Below are 19,413 nucleotides of genomic sequence, written 5' to 3'. Positions count from 1 at the left end.
AATTTCTTTAGAATCTACATTGTTGTGTTTAAAAAGTGTTCTTGGATGGTTGGCAGAAGTTGTTCTCAGAGGATGTTTTGGTTCCATTCATGGCTGTGTTCTTCGGCAAACTTGCGAGCAACCCCTGTTTGAAAAGCAACTCGCACATGAATGGTCTCAGGATGCTTCACTGGTGGGATGACACAGGCCTGATGGTTGCCCTTACCTGTTCTTCTCCAGACAAGCTTATTTGTGGATGCCCAAAACAATCAGAAAGGGGGGTTCATGAGAGAAAATGACTTTACCCCAGTCCTCTGCGGTCCAATCCCTGCACCGTTTGCAGAATATCAGTCTTCTCCCTGATGTTTTTCCTGGAGGGAAGTGGCTTCTCGACATCAAGCAATCTTCCCAAAGTCATTACTGAGCAAGCTCTGCATTGGTGGCACCCCGATCCCGCAGCTGAATCAACTTTCAGAGATGATTGTTGGACTTTCTTGGGTGCCCTGAAGCCTTTTTCACAACAATTGAACCTCTCTCCCTTGAAGTTCTTGATGATCCGCTAAATGGTTGATCTCGCTGCAATACCCTAGCCCCTGAAACCCATTTTTGTGCAAAGCAATGGCGACAACATGTGTGGTCAACAGAGGAAGAACAATGATTTCAAGCACCACCCTCCTTTTATAAGTCCCAGGTTGTTATTCTGACTCAGTCATCATGACAGATTGATCTCCAGCCTCGTCCTCCTCAACACTCTCGAGAGAATTAGTGCCTTGATGTCAGCTGGTCCTTTTGTGGCAGGGCTGAAATGTAGTGGAAAACTTCTACTTCATGGCAAAGAGGGACTTTGCAATTGATTGCACTTCATCTGATTACTGGTCGTAACATTTTGGGGTAAATGCAAATTGCCATCATAAAAACTGAGGCGGCATTTGTGTCAAAACGTTTGGGCCACGGCTATAGGGTCATACAAATAATCACACATGTATGGTGGCTGTCTTTGTAGGTGTAGTGCTGTCACCTTAACAGACTGATGAAGCCAGCAATGTTACACATCCCATGTCTGAGAAGAGCTACAGCGCAGTGATACACTGCAGGCAATGTTTCTCCGATTAGAGAAATGAATGTACTCAGAGCAACTGGTCCCCCAAGTGCGAACGCTGTGTTTACACCATTAGAGTTGACTTGCGGAGTGTATCCTGTCAGGTTTCTGCTTAGTTAAAATGCAAAGCAGCCTGTATGCCCCGGGATATAAACACTTTCATTCATCTGAAAATGCTTACGTTCTCACAGAGCGGTTGTGGTGTCTGTAGAAGTGTCCACATTGATTGGGCTGTAGGGTAGAACGGAAGGGAAGAGAAGGACGAGGAAGAAGCTTATTTATGCCTCTACTCACAGCATATGTGGGTTCCCATTCATTTTAAGAAGAAATATAATAGCTGCCAGGCATCCTGACTGCACAGTCTAAGTATAAAGATTGATTGTCCCGCAGGCAGTATTAGCAGAAGGGAGAACAATTTCATTTTACGTCTTTTAACTTTATTATGGTTTAAGTTTGTTCTCTGAGCCTTCCTGTAGAGGACGATGGCAGGTTTTAAGAATATAATATTAATGTTGCATCATGGTGGTCAACAAGGCTTCTTTTGGGTTTACTTATTAGTTTGAGGAGCTGTGCCTTGTTTCATTGAGCTCTCATCGCTTCCATCTGGCGCAATTAAGAAGACAAACCATTAGGAACGTCACTCCAACGCTCTGTTCGACAGCCATTTAAAACATTTGAGGTTGCCTTATAGTTCCTGTTACTCTTGTACCACAAAAAAAGGCCCTCCCCCTTCTTCTGCTGTTGATCTCATTACCTTGTGTTTTCGACTGGCTCTTGACCTTAACTTGATATGATTGAGCTGCAACATCATAAACACTTTGCCATAATTAACCCGGCGCATCAGGGCTTGATTTTCCTCCAAGGCAAGCATAGGAAATTTCCTCTCAGCACTCGTTATCGACAACCTGAATCAACTCTGTTAGCTTCGAGAAGTAAAATTCGACCTCTTGCTGCTGCGATTAGCGGCGTAGAATTAGGATATCGAACATTAACGTCAAAATCCGTCCCTCTCGATCCGAGCCTGTCTCGTATCGCGGCAGAAATTTTAGATTTGGAGCTAAAACTTTCCCCAAGCGACGCGAGGCCAGTATTCATCAAACATTCTTAGAGATTTACTACATGTTCTTAATAAAAAACGCCTGCAGCCGAGAGCTTAAGATATATTTATGTCAGCGCTGTATCTATTTTTACTGTTGTTTTTTTTTTGCCTGAGTCTTTCTGTTAGTGTGGTTTTCTCCCGCCTGATTTCATGCCCTTTCTTCCTGGGCATCTTGGGCATAATCCCAAAGTCTAATAGTCTAACATTCAATAAATAAAAAAAAGGCTTCTCCTGCACTTGACCCGCCTTGGGCAAACGCCTTCCAAGGGCATTAGAAAGCTGCTTAGCAGAAGCTGCTTCGTCTCTTACGTAAGCAACGGCCCCCACTACTATAGTTTAGGGGAAGAGTTGGAAAGTAATCAGAGAGAGGAACAGCGAAGAAGTTGGCGTGAAGGAAAAAAATGAGAGAAGGAGGGCGAAAAAGACACAAGGAAACAGTTCCAGCCAAATTCTAGTCCCACGGGAATCTTTCTTCATCTTCGTTAAAAGCCCTCCTTAGCTAATCCCCGCTTCCCCCTCCTAACTTCATTTGCCTGTTTTTGGATAAACATTCCTCGACTGTCTCCTCCTCCCCCCCGCCCCTTCCTCATCCATCTTCCCTCCATACTTCAATGAAGCACGGCAGGTAACGGGGCAAATTTAATCAGTACATCCTCCCCACACACATGCACGCAGCGTACAGATATGACTAATGTCTTCATTTAGCTTTTAATTACCGCGCATCCTCCCAATCACCTGCTGAAACCCAGTAGAAACCTATCAGGGATGCTCATCTCGCTCCACTCCCCTTCCCTCCGGTCCTCGTCAACGCAAGGCCGGTCGCAGTCCTCCACACGTGTGCGTTGGAAGTAGATTAGCGACACTGATACGCAGTGACTGATGTGCCGAGCAATGAGGTTTTTTTTTTTTTACAACAGGCCAACATGAGGGGATGCTTATCATGTGCACACACTACTGAGTGGGAGTTTTTCCAATTTAATAGTTTTCTGGTGGTTGAGGATAAGAAAAAAGGGGCCTGCAACTAATCTTTTTTTTTTTTTTTTTAACCCACATCACATTATTTATGTCGCTAGTGTTAAAACAATCACCAACGATTTAGTCATCTGCTTCTCAAATTCTAGAAACTGGGGACACTAGATAAGTTGTTAATTAAAGCCGCAAGCAGCGATGGACGGGTCCTCGCCCTACGCTTGTCGGCCTTCGCGCACGGCGGGCTGTGGCGCAAACCTGCTCCGGGCGGGACTGTGATCCGGCATGTCGAGTTTGGGGCAGATCGGAGCAAGTGTGGCCTAGTTACGAGCCACTTCCTGTTTAGTGGCTGTACGACGAACCCCCTAGGAGGAGTTCGATTTAGAAAATGGCCAAAAATGGCCATTTTTGAGCAAAAATGGCCCGGCATGCTCGCCAACATGGCGGATTTCCTGTTGGGTTTACAGAAACATGCTAATGGACTTTTTTGTGCGTCACGAGTTGTTACACATGTGTGGCGAAGGTCATAGTTGTAGGTGAAACGTAGCCGCGATACGACTCTGTTGAAATACTGTAGGGGGCGCAGTTGAGCCGTGTTGCATTTTAGACCTTGGAGCGGAGAGACGTTTTTCTTTGTGCCGACGAGCTCTATATGCCTCCCAAATTGCGTAGCTGTAGGTCAAATGTGCTTCCGATGGGACTCCATTGAAATTTCATTGAAACTTTCAAGGTGGCGCTGTGGAGCCATTTTGGCAGTGACATGTCCAAGTCTCTTAAAATATCACATTTTTCGCCAGTCCTGGTGTGTGTGGCGATTTTGGTGAGTTTTCGTGCATGTTTAGGCCCTCAAAATCGCGTTTCAAAAGTCGGTAAAATAATAATAATAATAAGAATAATAAATAATAATCACAGCGGTTACAATAGGGTCCTTGCACTGGTGTGCTCGGACCCTAATAAAAATCTTTCTTAGTTGCAGCCTGGAAGAAACGCGCAGCTACTTGACAGCTGCTCACGCGACAACAATCAAGCAGATGAGTCGAGGTTGCAGCTCCCAGCGCCTCCCGCCGTGCTCGCCGATAACGGAGGAAGGCGAACACCTCCCGGGCTGTCAAAGTTAAAGTCCCACACTCTCAATTTCAGCGCTGTCCGGTTTTTACAGGCCCGTCACTCAGCGCTGTTCCCTGCCAAAGCACGGACGTGTCAGTCATTGTGCCAGGCTAAACTCATTTGAACCAGCTAGTCTGGGGAGCAGCAGAGCATGAAGGGAGACAGCAGCAGCAGCCTTCTTCCCTGCTGAAAATCTTCCTACTTTTTTAGTCCTCAAACACAGCGAGCACAGTCAGACCAGCACAGCTACAAGAAGAAGAAAACAGAAAGGCATCTTGATAATGCATGCTGTACATTTTCTGAAAGCAGACCCTCCAAGCATCTGCAATAGCCATCCATCCATCTATACATCCATACTGCTTATCCGTGAGGGAATAATACATGTTATTGTAAGCCACATGTCACACTGAAAGCTACCTGAGACCCACAAAGCTGCCAATCGGAGGTCTCGGAGTCCCCTTAGATGAGCCCGAGCCAGCAGCAGCAGCAGCACACCACATTCACAGGCGTTTCCAACAGTCTTCTGGGAGATTCCCCCTGTGGCGTGTTTACAGTTGGAATTGTCTCAACTGCCAAAACTTGTGACGAATGTGTTGAGGGAGAGCGTGTGTGGGTTCAGTCACGTCTCCCTGCTGCTCTAGAGTGGTGAAGCAGGCGTGCGCGGTGGTAAAAACTCTTTGGTGGTTCTTAGATTTGAATTGCTAAAGCCCACCGATCGTAATTTGAGCGATCTCTTGATTCACCTGCCCATATCAAGATTTGTGAAAATAAAATTGTACCAACTATTCAAGAATATAACACAGCATCCCGGTGGCTCAACTGGTTGAGCTGGTGACCCATAAACCGGGGCTATCGTCCCTGATGTAGCAGCCATGGCTTCAAATCTGGCCCATTTGCTGTAGGCCATCCCTCCACTCTTCTCCCTACTTCATCTCTTCACTTGCCTATCCAATAAAGGCCAAAAATTACTATTTTTTTTACAAGAATGTGACATAGACAAGTTAGCTTAGCATTTTTAAGATGCTATGTCAGTTGTTGAGCTGTGATACATCAACTGCCATTTGCAAAGTTTAGACTTTTAGGCCACACTTGTTGGAAGGTCATCGATGTGGCGCTTTTTTCTCCTCGTGAAATTAACACCTGCAAATGTCCCACCAATGAGAATTTGGTCCGGTGAGAGCGCATCGATCGGCGAGCCAAAATAAAACATTTTCCATTCCGTTGCTGTAGGACACAGTTTCCAAGCAAAGTCATCCACACTGCATGCATTTGATTGAAATCACAGCGATATAACACTTTTTTCTCTGTGTTTGTGTTCAGGTGGTGGACTTGTACTGGGGCGTAGATCCAGAGGAATGGGACAGTCCAGAGCTGCAGCGACTCCGAATGAAACTTCTGGAGGAATGTCTAAAGACCTCGGCTGGACCGTGTTTTGTCGTGAGTGTTACGTGCTTCACAGGTTACAGTAACTTGTAATGGTTTTCTTTTTTGTTGTTGTGTTTGACCCACATAACAGGTAGAAAATGTGTTACGTCAGCGTCTGCTTCCTCCATATTGGATTACTTGGCTTTGATATGGATTGTTTGCAGGCTATGTGCAATTGCAGATCTAATAGTAGTGCGAAATTACCTTATTAAGAGCGTAATCGCATTTTTTTTTGCAGACCTGTCTTTTCATGACTCATAGCATGATTACGTTTAAAAAATAATACTGAAACAGGAGTCAGCCTTTGAAGTCCTCTCATTGCAGCAGGACAAGAGCGCAAATAATGCGTCTATTCTGTTTGACAGCGGGCTAGTTGACGATGTGGATTTCTCTTTTATCTATTTCCTTTTTTGAGAAAAGTAAACAGAATATTAAACAATTCCACAAATGTGACAAAGATGCACTTTTTACCTCATGGGTCAAGTATGGAGAGCAAGCACACTGTAAAGGAGTCCATGCAAGAGCTGAAGTTTCACTTGCTTGAATGTGCTAAGATCTCTGCAAGGCTAGAGAGTGGCATGATACGTAATTACGGCTGACATTTCAGTGATCTTCTTGGATAATTTTAGACCACATAAGAAGGAAAAAAAAACTCAGACCCATGGAAAGGATGAAGACAGGAGTGTAGCGAGGAAGACGACAGCAAGAGAAATTGATGGTGAATTATTCAAATGGAACAGATCCGTTTCTAGAGGTTTAAATTGAGGTGAGAGATCACAGGGAGACGTAATGCATTATGGGTACAACAGGAGCCTTGGCCTCCAGGGAGCATAATCCCCCCCTTTCCCCAGACTGAGTTTTGCATTTCCTTCCTGCTCCTCTCATTCAGAAGTTGTAGCTGTCACGAGCAACACACGAACAACTCTTCACGACAGAACAAAATCTGCATCTTAATGATTTACTTATTTCTCGAGGACATGTTTGTAACTGATAAAGCTGCTTCAGAAACGAGGGAAATTGCACTGGCAAACTGGATCCGCCTGTTTAAAAAAAAAAAAGCTGATTTGTTTGGCTGCAGCACAGTTAAATCTGAACTCACAGAAGTACATTCATAGTGCAGAATTTGGCATCGACGCGCCGTCCCCCCCGATCGCTCCTCTTGAGCAAACCTCAGCACAGATTGTGCCAATGCAGCCTCATCTGTAGATTAAGGCTATGAGATGCACTTAAAAGATCTGAAAATGAAAGCTTGTGAACGGACTCAAGAGTTTGAGCTTTTGTTTTCAGCCGTATCCATAAGTCAACACGCATGCAGGAAATGAGCTCAGTCGCCACAACAACTTAATTTGCGCTAAATAGAAATGAAAATCCTACGCATACACGAGCCAGATGGCGGCTGTTGTAGCAGAAAGTCATCACAGGTAGGACTCGCTCTACAAGCAGATTTGCAGCAAAGCCATTAAACAACCAGATGCTTCTACTGAAACCACTAACCAAGCAAAAAGGGTCCACTACAAAGACGAGGCAATCGGTTCGCGAGAGTTCTTATCTCTCTGAGTGATACAGCCGAGGGGATACCTCATATCTGCAAATCTGTTTTGTCGGACATCGATGGACGAAGCCAGTAGTATTATGCCTTGTCCAAAAACTAAAGTGACTATGTTTTATTAAGGGCCTTCATGAAGACCTTAATGCGCTTCTTGAGCATCATGTTTAAATGTATGAAGCTAAAAAGTTTGAGCGCTCCAATAGTGTCATGTTGGAAATGAGTAGCGGACATTGGGAGTGCACTGAGTGGTAAAGTAAAACAATTTTCCACTAGCATTCCTCCCAAGCACCATTTGTAGTAACAGTGCTTTTTGCTGTAGTACATTTTTTATATTCCTCCTCAACCTGTTCCCTTTTGATTGAAGTAGGCGACATGCTAGTTACTGATTGTAATGTGCACAGAGTGTCATGAAGAGAACCCACAAAGACGAACGTAATACATTGTATCTCTATTGGGGGTTTAGGTTTAGTTAAGCCAGATAACTCAAAGAAAGCCTGACTATGTTGAGCCTGCTTCAGATTGCACCCCTCAGCTCACAGATGATAGCACAAGCACGCAATGCTGGAAAATGTCTTGGAGTTGTGAGGCCTCAAGTTTGAAGTTGTCCCAAGCAATAACAGCAGTGAAATTGTAAAAATCTCATGTATGGCTTGAAATCTCTAGACAATGAACCGTCAGGAAACACCAGCAGCAGCAGCAGCACTGGGAGCTCGGTAGGAACTGTTCTTTTTCTCTCTCAAAGCTCAAGCAGAAAACTACCTATGTGAGTAGAGCAGCACATATGATTTGTTGCATTAGCTGTTCTTTCCATATAAAGTTATGGATAGACATGTAAACCCAATCAGGCTAAACTGGGCTGAAATGTAAGTCGAAAAGTAAGTGACACAGCCTCCCTCTTTTGCGCTGCCGGCTCGGCGTTCGGTGTAGCGCCGCACCGATTTCATTCATTCCCTTCAGTCTCGCCGCCCTCTGTCCCCGCTGCAATTTCACCATCTTAACCCCGACTGACCTCGAGCAACACCGCGCAAAACACTCGGGGAAAGCACGCACACATACAGTAGCCCTTTGTTCTCTCTCACTGTGATGCACCTGTCTTCCATCTATCCTGCTTTCAAACGCACAAACACAAACCCACGCAAAAGGAACAAACAAGAGCATCTTGACTCGAGGCATTTTCTCCGTCATGAGAGTCAGAATCGGTGTACTCGAACTCCGGGTGATACACACTACTTACACCCGTGGACACACTGAAGAGATACATGCATGTATAGTGCACGTCTTCCCTCCCATCTGGCGGGTTAAATCTTTAATGGCATATTATAGTGGTCTGCTCTCTGAGGTGAATGCAGGATTTTTATGCTAAGGAGCCCACAATAGCTGAACTAAGTCTCATTCAGACTTGTCAGTGCCAGCTGCTGTGGTCCCCGCTTCCCCGGATCCCCCGTCGTCGCCATCGCCGCCGCACAGGCCGGCCGGTTCCAGGACCGGGGAGCTCCGAGCAGCGGCGGCGGGTCCTTTGATCAGGGACTTGGATGCTCGTTGCTGACAGTTCTAGGTTGTCTGGGCCATCTCCGGAGTATTGTTGTTTATTTTTACAGGGGCGGTAGAGCTAGAAATATATGTCAGGATGGGGGGGGGGGAGACGTCAGCGGAATTTAGGGTCTCGGTCTTACTGCAACAACATACAGTAGATATTAGACTAGCCATAGCAGTCTTTCCCAGTTTGATTGCTTCATTTCTCTTATCTTCTTTCACATTCTTGCTTCAAGCTCAACTTCTAACAGCCACCCATGGTCTCTACGCACCGTCACCTTTACCCGCTCAGGTGCCGTCCAAGCATCACCCCCCCTCGGCTAACTCGCATCCACAGGACCATAAGAGGGGGAACTTCAAAGAGAGGCTGCTCTGGGAGCCTGCCGCCCACAACGACTGTCACCGAGCCCAGTGCTCGGATCAGAAAGGGGAGAAAAAAAGGGATGAAAACAGAAGAAAGAATAAAGACGGTGGAAAAAAAATCTCTGAAAAGCAAAATTACAGCTGCATCGATTATTGATGTTCTCTCGGTGGAAACGCTGCAGAGGGAGCAGAGATTGACATATGTAGTGTAGGTGTGTTTCCTGCTGTCACAGAGGATCTGTGCAACAACTGGAAACCTCGCACTACTCCGTTCTTCACATACATTGCTCATCAGTTCACCTCCACAAATTATTCAGGGCTGTGCTGTGCTACAGAATCAAAACAACAGCTTTAACATGTAGCCTAACCTCCATATCTCCTTCTGTTTTTCTTTCCAGCCTCGATGTAAAGACTCTTTAGCAATTAGCTTTTCAAATTTTGAACATCTAATAATCCATCTTATTGCGCAACTTGTTAAATGAATCGCCTTTAAAAAAAAAACACCTTCGCTCATTTAGCAGTCATTCATTTTTTTAAAATCTAGACTCGTCTCACTTCATGAGATAGAGTCAGCTGTAATATTTTTATTGGACATGTCAGTATGAATCATTTGCATTAAATGTCATTCAAAGGGCACAGCTGGATACCAGACAGGTGGCAGTGCAGCGTTGTTAAACAGACACACACACCACACCTAGGTAATAGGGGCTTTTCTCTAACCTGTCGATGCAATAAAGCTGGTTTCCATGGCGATAGAAGGGGTTGGCATGGTGATGGTGTCATTGACCCGGAGATTAAGCATGACAATGAGCCATGACTTTTTTTTTTTTTTCTTCTCCTCTCCCCCTCTTCTGCTCTCTAACAGTCTCAAATTCCCTCATGTAAAAAAAAAACAAAAAAAACACTAAAACTTGATAAATGCCTCAAGGACGTGTACCAGCAAACAGCATGTAGCTCTTCCAGTTGTGCTGGTCGAATAGCACCTTTGCTGGATGTAAAAGGATACTTGAGGATACTGTAGCCTTTATTTTTTTTCTTTCTGCTTCTCCTTCATTCAGTTAACATGATGTAACTGCTAATTTGATAGCTCAGACAGGCCGGTTTGGCTCTCATCTTAAATCATGTTTGAAATTTTGTCTTCGTGCTTGTGCAAGGGTTGCTCTAATTCAAACATTGCGTCATGGGCAGTCTGATGCGTCTCTGGAGTCCGTATTTCTTCAAAGCAACTACGGTGTTAAACCTGGGGTCAGTGGCCATATTAAATAATCTTGATTTTTGGCTGGCCATGATAATCGAATAACTACTTATAGATATAAAAAAAAGTGAATAAATAGTGATTAGAAAATTTTCTCTCGATCGTTTTGTATACAAGATGCCAGCAAAATGTTTTGACTGCGCCTACAAAAATCTAAAAGTATACCTGATTTCAATTAGGTAGCCATCTCTGTCAGTGTAGTCGCAGTGCGCAGGGATGCACTGCTCCCAGTGCTCCTGCGACACTCAGATGTCACGTCATGTAAACATGTCAAAAACCCTCCGCAATGAGCGCTGACTCTACTAAAGTGTGTCAAAATGGCAACCCGTCCACTTGAATTTCACTTTAGGAAAGAAAAAGAAGTCACAGGGAGCGACAATTGTGTTGTTGTGGCCAAAAAAAAAACGCTGCCTAATCATCATACTGTGCAACCACATGCAATCCAGTCAGTTCAAGTCATTTGCACCACATGCTCCACCTCAGGACATTGCAGTAGAACTCCACCTTGGCAGTCTAACCCTGAGGGATGCACAACCATGTAAATATTGAAGAAAACACCGAGCATCCTACTGGAATAGTCGTGAAGACTCCACTCTTCCACTGAAAAAGCTGCTTCTCTCAGTAGTAGCTGCTGACCCATCTCTTGACACCCGTGATGATCGTTGATGTTAAAGTCCTGGGTCGACCCGGAACGCAATTTGAGGTGTAAAGAGAAATCGCAATTGTGTACAACACATGTTGATAATGCACTCTTGTAACTCGTGACAGTTACTGCTCGCACTTTACATGTGTGTGACGTGTGTACAATCAATAGTCCCAGAACTTTTTGATTGCACCACCCACATGATAAGATTGGTGTTCGTCTGAATTATTAATGTATGATGCTTGCCTGACGCCCATTTGTTCCCTCTCGAGATGCAACTCTCTAAAAACAGACCAGAAACATGAAGGTTTGTTCTTATAATATTCTAGCTTAAAAAAAAAAGCTGCGCACTGAAGCCAAGCAGGAGTGATTAGGAGTCATTTTTAGGAACTACTTTAAGCAGCGGATAAACACGCCGCTTTCGTGAGCGTTCACAAGAGCAGGACAGTGTGTGCGGCAGTGACACAAAATACACTGCAGTGCCAGTTAATGAAATAACATGCCAGCCAGTGAAACCATGCGGCTCACTGATGTGTTTTCAATACTTTTTTTTTTTTTTGGCAGCAATGAGGCTCTGAGACGCTGAGGAATATCCGGATTTGGCCACTCAGCCTTACTTGTTAGGAGAATCAATTCATGCCGGGTTTTTCTGTAATTAGTAAGAATGTTTGTTTTTCCATGTTAGTACGAAACTATACAGATTTCTTGTATATGAGCTGCAAAAACAAGAGACAAGTAGAGCTTACTGTAGGATGCAACTGGAGTGAAGCAGTGCTCCGTGAATGACGACTGAAAATGAAACCTGTCTTCACATCAGATCGTCTGGTTCTGGTTTGGAGACGTACTGTATTTCCCTCCGCAGTGCCAAAGCTTATGCAGCAAATATCAGAACAGTTGACTGTGTGTTTCATTGATTAATTGACCGCGTGAGTGATTGATTTGTTAATTCATACTGTAGCTGTGTACAATATCTTTGCTGCCTCTCCCAACTGGCTCATCAGATAAAGTGCACTTAGCCAGAGTATATAACCCCCCCTCCCTCCTTCCAAGGATGAAAAACCAGAAGGGAGGGAGGGAGGGAGGGAGGAGTGCTGCTAAAACTAGAAATTGCATTTTGGTCACTATCTGCTCTGCTATTGTCACTTTAGCCTCCTGTGTTTCTTGCACCTGAGGCTCCTAAAGTGTAATAAGAACCACCGCAACCCTTCGCGAGGAAGACGTACTGTACACGGACACACACAGAGAGCAACGGAGCTCTAGTTTGTCAGCCGCCGTAATCCACTTAAGATGGCCTCATTCCAGGCCTGCTCTCTGGCTAAGACGGGGTGTTAAAGCCACCCAGCAAATATTTGGACTTTTTTTTTTTTTTTAACAGCTTGTCTTTGGTAAGTCAAGTGGGTGCAGAGGTGACGGTAGATTATGCTCACGGCTGGATTGGTGTGATGTGTTGGTATTTGAACACCGTTCCGATAGGAGGCCGGTTTTATCCTAATCGCTACCTCCACGCGCATACAATCGTGCAAGCCAGTCACCCACTCCATTCATCCTGCTACATCACCGCGAGGCAAGCTGACAGAGACTTTGTCAGCAACTTGGAGAGCGACTGTTCTTTCCGCCGTCTCTACACACACTATGTGTGTCGCTCTCGGTGTTGCTGTAGCTCAGCCTGCATCCTCCACTGACACATCACTGCGGCGCCGTGAGTCATAAAGGGCCATCTAAGACGGGCGGACGAGGTGACCTGCAGGGCAGCCGAGTGTTCAAAAGGTTCTTAGAAGATCTAAGGTATACCTAAACAGTCACGTAGTTGTGGGCTGTTAGAAAAAAGCTGAAATGGGTTGATGCTGTATGAAGTAGCAGAATCAAAATGTTCACTGCCTTCTACATCATCCATGAAGAAAAGTGATGTGGAAAGCAGCGTATATAACACCGTAGTAGCAGCAGTATTAATTTAGCAAGAAAAGTATCTGTTTTTGCCTTTTATAGTCCCTCTCCAGCTATTGATTACACCCCTAAAACTCATCCCTATGTATCAAGATTACATTTTCTCCCCATGAAAATAATCCCCTCCTGCCTCAAAATGGCTCCAGTGTAACATTATGCCGTCGGTTCCTCAGGAAAGCATCTAACTCCATTCCCCCAAACATTAAAGCATAACTTTCGCCTTCCAAGAATTAAAAGGAAGCAGCCCAAAAGGATTGTTAGATTCTGCTTTGTCACATTTAACATCATTCTGGGTTGCATGCTCAGAGTTTTCATTTGATGAAGAAAGTCATTCTCTCTTCTTTTGCTGGTCACCAGACCCTTTGATTCCATCACCTTCAGTCATGTGTTCTTCTACCTCCGATTCCACCACCTGTTGTTCATTGTCCTTTTACCTCCTGTCATTTGGATTAGCAACTGTATGCTAACTAACCACTATTCACTTCTGTATTTGCATACAGGCCCTCCCTACCCTCTGATTTACCTTTTAAAATGTGTGACACTGCAAATGTTCTGGGTCGCTTTACCATCACAGATTCATGTTCTGTGTTGGTGAGCCCACCGTATACCGGAATATTAATGAACGCCCCACAACCGCAAACTTCACATGAGGACTATGAGTAACACATTTAACCCTTTGAGCAAACGTTAATTTTAGATCGCTAGCAAACATCCAACAAAGCATGCAAGACAAGCAGGCTTGACAGTCAGTTGGAAATCGAAACATCAGTTGATCGGGTCGCTTGAACATCATACGTAACATAACTGTGATAGTCTTTGCCACAAAAAAAAAGCCAAATTTGTGACAAGACCCTGACTTTGGATGACAATTGCTCAAGAAGTATTTAAGGTACAGATTTGAAATTTGAGAAGACGTTTCCCCTATACTAGAGGTGTTTAAATCCAACATTGCAGGTACCTCAGTGCAAATGCTGAGACTCTATGGCTTGTTCAATGTATGGAAATATCAACCCCCAAGACCATTTTTGTACACCCATAAAACATACAGGATTTACAACAGACATCTGAAATTGTTGTGTTAAACAGTCCAAAATGAGATGTTTCAATCGACCTAATTTCATGATACAGCCTCTGAGATATTAACCTTCCCTGTGTCGTCCGGTTTGTGGCAGCTTTCATTCATCTACTTCATTCCCCCAAACATTAATGTATAACCTTCGCCTCGCTTGTCCAAGAATTAAAGTGAAGCAGCCCAACAGGATTGTCAGATTTGGCTTTGTCACATAATATGGGGTTGCATGGGCAAACATTTGTTCAGCAACCGTTGTTTACTTCTGCCTGAAATCGAGAAACCGTTCAAGAACAGAAGGCTTGACAATCAATTGGAAATCGAAACCTCAATTGATTGGATCACTTAAACTCTATGCAAAACTATTACTTTGGCAGGTTCCAGAAAGAAAGTACTTAATTATTTCTTTTGAAGCTAAGAACTTGTCACTTGAACATTTATTGCTTGACTCTAACTCGTGACCTTTTCCGTCAATCACAAGATAGTGAGCTGCCGTGCCCTGCTTATCTATAAAAGTCTTTATTTTGGCAGGAAGTGAGCACAGGGAGTTGCAGTTGTTGTTGTTAAATTCTATTCGTTTAAGGCTGCTTGCTTTGTCGGACATACTTGTGTTTCCAGTTACGTGACAGCTCGTATGTTTTATCACAAAGGCTGTAATATTTTGACCATTCTTTTTCAACTTTAATCCACCATTTCACTCAAAGAATGGCAGATAAATTCTTATATAATGTAAATATTCAGTTTGGACACCAATCTCGCAACTGACACCTCCTCCGCCAACACAACCGGTACTGTTCATGGTATCTATCTTCGAGATCCAAATGGACATTTTTTTTTGCGCGGACGTAAACGAGTATACCGAAGGCGTTTGTGGGTTTTTAGAGTAGGCCGTCCTACAGACCGTGCCACATGCCATCATCTGATTCCGCTTGTTCTCTGCATCTGTTCCCACTGCGAATGCCAAGGGAGCGAGGAGTCCAACATGGAAATGGCTTTGAAGCGTCATTGCCGAGAGCGTAGAAACGTCGTTTTCCTGCTCATCGGAGCTCACAGTCATTTGGCTCGTCCCTCGCTCGCTCTGCGTCTTCCCCCCTCGAGGCTTTAGGTGCATGTGAATTATGACACATGGAGTAAAGATCAGCTGGTCATGTAATAGAGGGTTTACAGTGGGGTTTTTTTTTCTTCTTTGTTCCCATTGTCCTGAAATATGACTGACGGAGAGCATCGAGAACCGAGGCAGGAAGTGGCCCTGATTATTTCCGATGGTATTGAATCTGCTGTCACTCAAAAGCATGTGCGTAGATGCCGAGGGGAAGAGCGAGGACTCACTGGAGCTTACAGCAGATACGCCACGGGAAGTGGGAGATAATAGTGGGATGAAAAGGCTACAGTTTGATTTGATGATGCCTAATTATGCAGCCACTGTGCTGAGTGTTCTTGTTTCTGACTAAAAAGAATGTAGAGAGATTCTGGATATTGGCGAAGTGGATGAAACATGATAATGAAGGCAGCGATTGCGACGGTAACAACCTTAACTTATAGCTCAAAAAGCACACGTTAATCAAATTTTACAGTCTACAAATCCACACACCTCCCTCTTAATTAATGTGTTCGTTTTCTTTTCTTTTAAAACAGCCCCGTCTGTTCGGTATAAAAAGCAAATCTGCTCATTTTCTTAATACCACTGATTACTGAGAAATTTGGCCAAATCTGTGTGTTTTTACATAACAGTGTGTCATTCAAACATTTGCTGAGCAGTAGCAGAACAAATCTGCTTTTTTTTCACCCAAAATAAAACGTAGAAGAGCAGAGAGTGGGCTCGTGATCGAATAGACACACACAAAAAAAGACATTCTGTGTCTTATTCTAAACACTTTTGTTAACCTCCATGGAAAACATGATGAGGCGTAGGAAAGATGTGAAGGATCTTTGATGAGAACACGCCAACAGAATCCCACTTCACTTACTACGTAACCACGTGATGAGGGATGTTCTGGCTCGGTCTTTGAGTCGGCTTGTGAACTCGGTTCGCCCTGAATTGATGACCAGCGATTGAAGCGCATTGCATGCTGGTTAGATTTCTGTCCGACTTACTCAGACATCACGAAGCGACACTAACATCACCATTGTCTACCTAAGAGCTTTTAACACCGCCTCCTGCTGTTGCCGCCTGGTCTTACCCGCCTTCCAGACGAGACGCCATTCACCTCGAACAAAGGTGAAGGTCATCGCAAACAATGTTGGGATTGTCCTTTCCTTTGGTAGGATTGAATGGTGTATCTTATGCTAAAGGAGATAAGAAAGGAACTGCTTAATGCTGTTTCTGGTCATTTAGAGAATTTGAAAAAAAGGCCTGTGTCTTACTTCATTCTCCTCTGTTTTAGGCCACATTAGGTTCAGCTTTATTTTTATTCTGTGTTGACTCAGCCAAGGTGGCAAGACTATTGACTGAGGAAAAAACACCCCAAAAATGTAGCATTGCTTTGCAAAGAAGTTGAACCTGGTTTGTTTTTTTTGCTGCAAAGTGTCATCCAGCAAGCACATTTCTACTTTTTACCCGGCAATCGTTGTGATGAAAGACAAAATGCAGATGACAGGGGAAAGATTAAAGGGACTTTTGGCGTGCTGGATTCTGGTATGTCTCTACCTAGCTCCATAGCCAGGCACTTGAACGTCCACGACGCCACCATTTCTCTTCTAATAAATAACTTCAGACAGCATGACACGACAGATAATCTGTCACATGATACTTTGGATGGACGTGTTTGACAACGTGATCCAGTCCATCGACTTTGCGGAGTTGAGGAAGATTCCAACAACATTCCAGAAGCTAGCTTCGACAACCTCACGAAGTCTACGCGTCGCAGATCTTGTTACCGACTTGCGATTTCTGGTCTATGACTCCACTCTTCCTGGTGATTATTAAATGCATACTTGGTTGTTTTATGACATCTGTTCCGTTGGAGCAACAAATACTTATTCTTCGATGGTAAAAAGGATGGATTTTAATAAAAGATTACATGTTTTTGTTCAGTTTTGTCCAGCATTTTTGCATTCTAGTCCTTCAAAATCTTGTTTGTGTTACTTAAGCTGGACTTCCTGGATCATATTTCATGTCTTGCCATTCATTTGAAGCAACAATAACAGCACTTGGTGTTTGCTTTAAAAACCATTTCATGGTATTTCCTTACCCAGTTTCTTCACATCTAAACTGTGTAATGATGCGCCCTTGTCCTCACTTATCAACCTTTGGAAGGATAAAGTTTCAATTGTTCTTTCATTTTTCTCTTTTTTGCACTGTGTTTCATAATCTTCATGTGCTAATATGTTAAGAATGGTGAGATGAACAAACCAAGAAGCACAGGTTTTCCTACATTCCCAGCAAATGGCATTTCTATGTGGGAACGCTGCGGCAATTTCTCATTTGAACTGTAACTGTACATATGTGGCTGTGGTGTAAAGCAATTTCCATCCGAGATAGAGCTGTCAGTGTGCACAACAGAGCACCGCAGAGAGGGGATTGTGGTGGCAGCTACATCCCTGATGTCACAAACTGCCTGGTAGATGTCCCAACTGTACCACAGTTGCGCCTGTGGCTCCGAAATTGCCTTAAATAAGTCGCGCTGTGCGCATCATTGACTCCGCTATTCACCCTGCACCACTGATCCAAAAAATAGAGCCCTAAAACAGTTTGAAAGATTGCGATGATGCACATTTCCTGTCTCGCTTTCTCACCTTCCGTGCCCTCTGTCGTTCTTTCCTCCCTTCCTTCCGTCCTCAGGGTCTGGTGGGAGAAAAATACGGCAGCATCCGAGTGCCGGGGGAGGTGGAATCAGCAGAGTTTGAGATGATCTTGGATGCAGCTGTGGAGGCGGGGCTGGACACACACATCTTGGAAGAGTGGTACTGCAGGGATGAAAACTCTGTGCCACCCGCATACTACCTCAAACCCAAAGCCCAAATGCTTAAGAACTACCAGAACTCAGTAAGTCCATGTATCGTAAAAGTCTCAGGCAGCTCTTGAACTCTTTTGATGCTTGCAAATGATCCCATAAAAGTCACAAGAATTCTGTCAGCACAGTTAATTTTAAACAAAACTGTTTAACTTCCAAGTTTAATTTTATAGAGGTAATGAAATGTTTGGCTGAGTTTACTTGAAAACTCAATGATAACGTTGCCTTGAGTTTCACTTAAGTCGTAAAAACAGAACGTCTTCAGCTGGCGTAGCACTTTAAGAAAACCACTCACGAATTAATCTTGCCGGTGGAGTTCTAGGTTTTAGCAGTTTGGCCTTTTAAATTAGCATTTCTCACTTGAAACACATGAATATTCCCTTTGTTACCGTACATATCTGACAGCACATGAATATGAATGACAGCATTCCCTGAGTGCTTGATGAGAGTCCTCGGTCTCAACTGAAAAGTCAGACTGTCCTCTCTCTGCCCCCCCTTGGTCCCTCTTAGATGGAGTCAAGCACTGCAGCCAAGACCAAGAATGACAAGGCCTGGAGGAATGTGTCGGAGGAGATCAAGAGGATCTTCCGGACGGCGGTGCTGCAGCTTCAAGAGAAGGGGACCATGAAGGCTGCTGAGGCCAAGAAATTCCTTTGCTCTGGTTGGTTTCAGGTCTACTTTTTATTTCTTTTTCATCTTTTCGGTGTCATATCATTTCAAATATCTCCCATATTGCTGCCTGCAGGACCATCTCTCAGTTCTATCTCTCTGCTTCCCTTTGTTTCACCAATTCACAGCACTAGTTGCTACTAAAATAGATGAAGGGTAATAAAGGGTCAAATGTGAGTGCATCACTTGAATGATTAAAAATGGCATCACATATCAATATTTGTTTTATTTCTAAGTAGCCAGTCAGACCAGTTTAACTTATGAACACTGAAAAGCAAACACTTTAAAAACGCTATACTGACGACCCAAAGTAACAACTCTGCAACAAACTTGAACACAGCTATGATCCCTGAAAGACCACTGATTGCACCTGCATGAATATGGTTAGAAAATGACCCATAAAAACCAGAACTTTTTCAGTTTCGAAACACTAGGTTGTATCTGTCTGCATGTTTTTGCATCATGGCTTCAAATGGCTGAAAAATAGGAAGATCTGTGACCAACTACAAGTCAGTGGAAAAACAAATGTAGCAGCAATCAGGAGGTGTAGAAGAAGCCATAGTACCGCTCATCACAGCCTCTTATAATAAAGCCAAGTTTGTCAAGTTCAGGGCTGCAAGGTGGCTCGGTGGTTAGCACCTTTGACTCGCAGCAAGAAGGTCGCCGGTGTGCATCCCTGTGAGGACACCCGGGATCTTTCTGCGTGGAGTTTGCATGTTCTCCCCGTGCAGCGTGGGTTCTCTCCGGGTTCTCCAGC

The 19,413-nt window shown here is 44.1% G+C and overlaps 1 protein-coding gene across 1 annotated transcript in view; it reads left to right on the top strand.

Annotated features, from left to right (window-relative positions):
• Positions 1–19,413, top strand: part of nwd2 (NACHT and WD repeat domain containing 2) — a 52,261-nt gene that overhangs the window by 22,921 nt on the left and 9,927 nt on the right. Inside the window, exons 3-5 of the mRNA XM_008283443.1 lie at positions 5,574–5,690; positions 17,816–18,019; positions 18,498–18,648. Of these exons, the coding sequence (XP_008281665.1) occupies positions 5,574–5,690; positions 17,816–18,019; positions 18,498–18,648 (472 nt within the window). The remainder of the gene's footprint in view (positions 1–5,573; positions 5,691–17,815; positions 18,020–18,497; positions 18,649–19,413) is intronic.

This window comes from Stegastes partitus, unplaced genomic scaffold (genome assembly GCF_000690725.1).
Source record: "Stegastes partitus isolate 25-593 unplaced genomic scaffold, Stegastes_partitus-1.0.2 Scaffold312, whole genome shotgun sequence".
Classification (NCBI taxonomy): domain Eukaryota; kingdom Metazoa; phylum Chordata; class Actinopteri; family Pomacentridae; genus Stegastes; species Stegastes partitus.
Note: the sequence above shows the minus strand (reverse complement) of the source record. Positions and strands in the feature narration are given on the sequence as shown.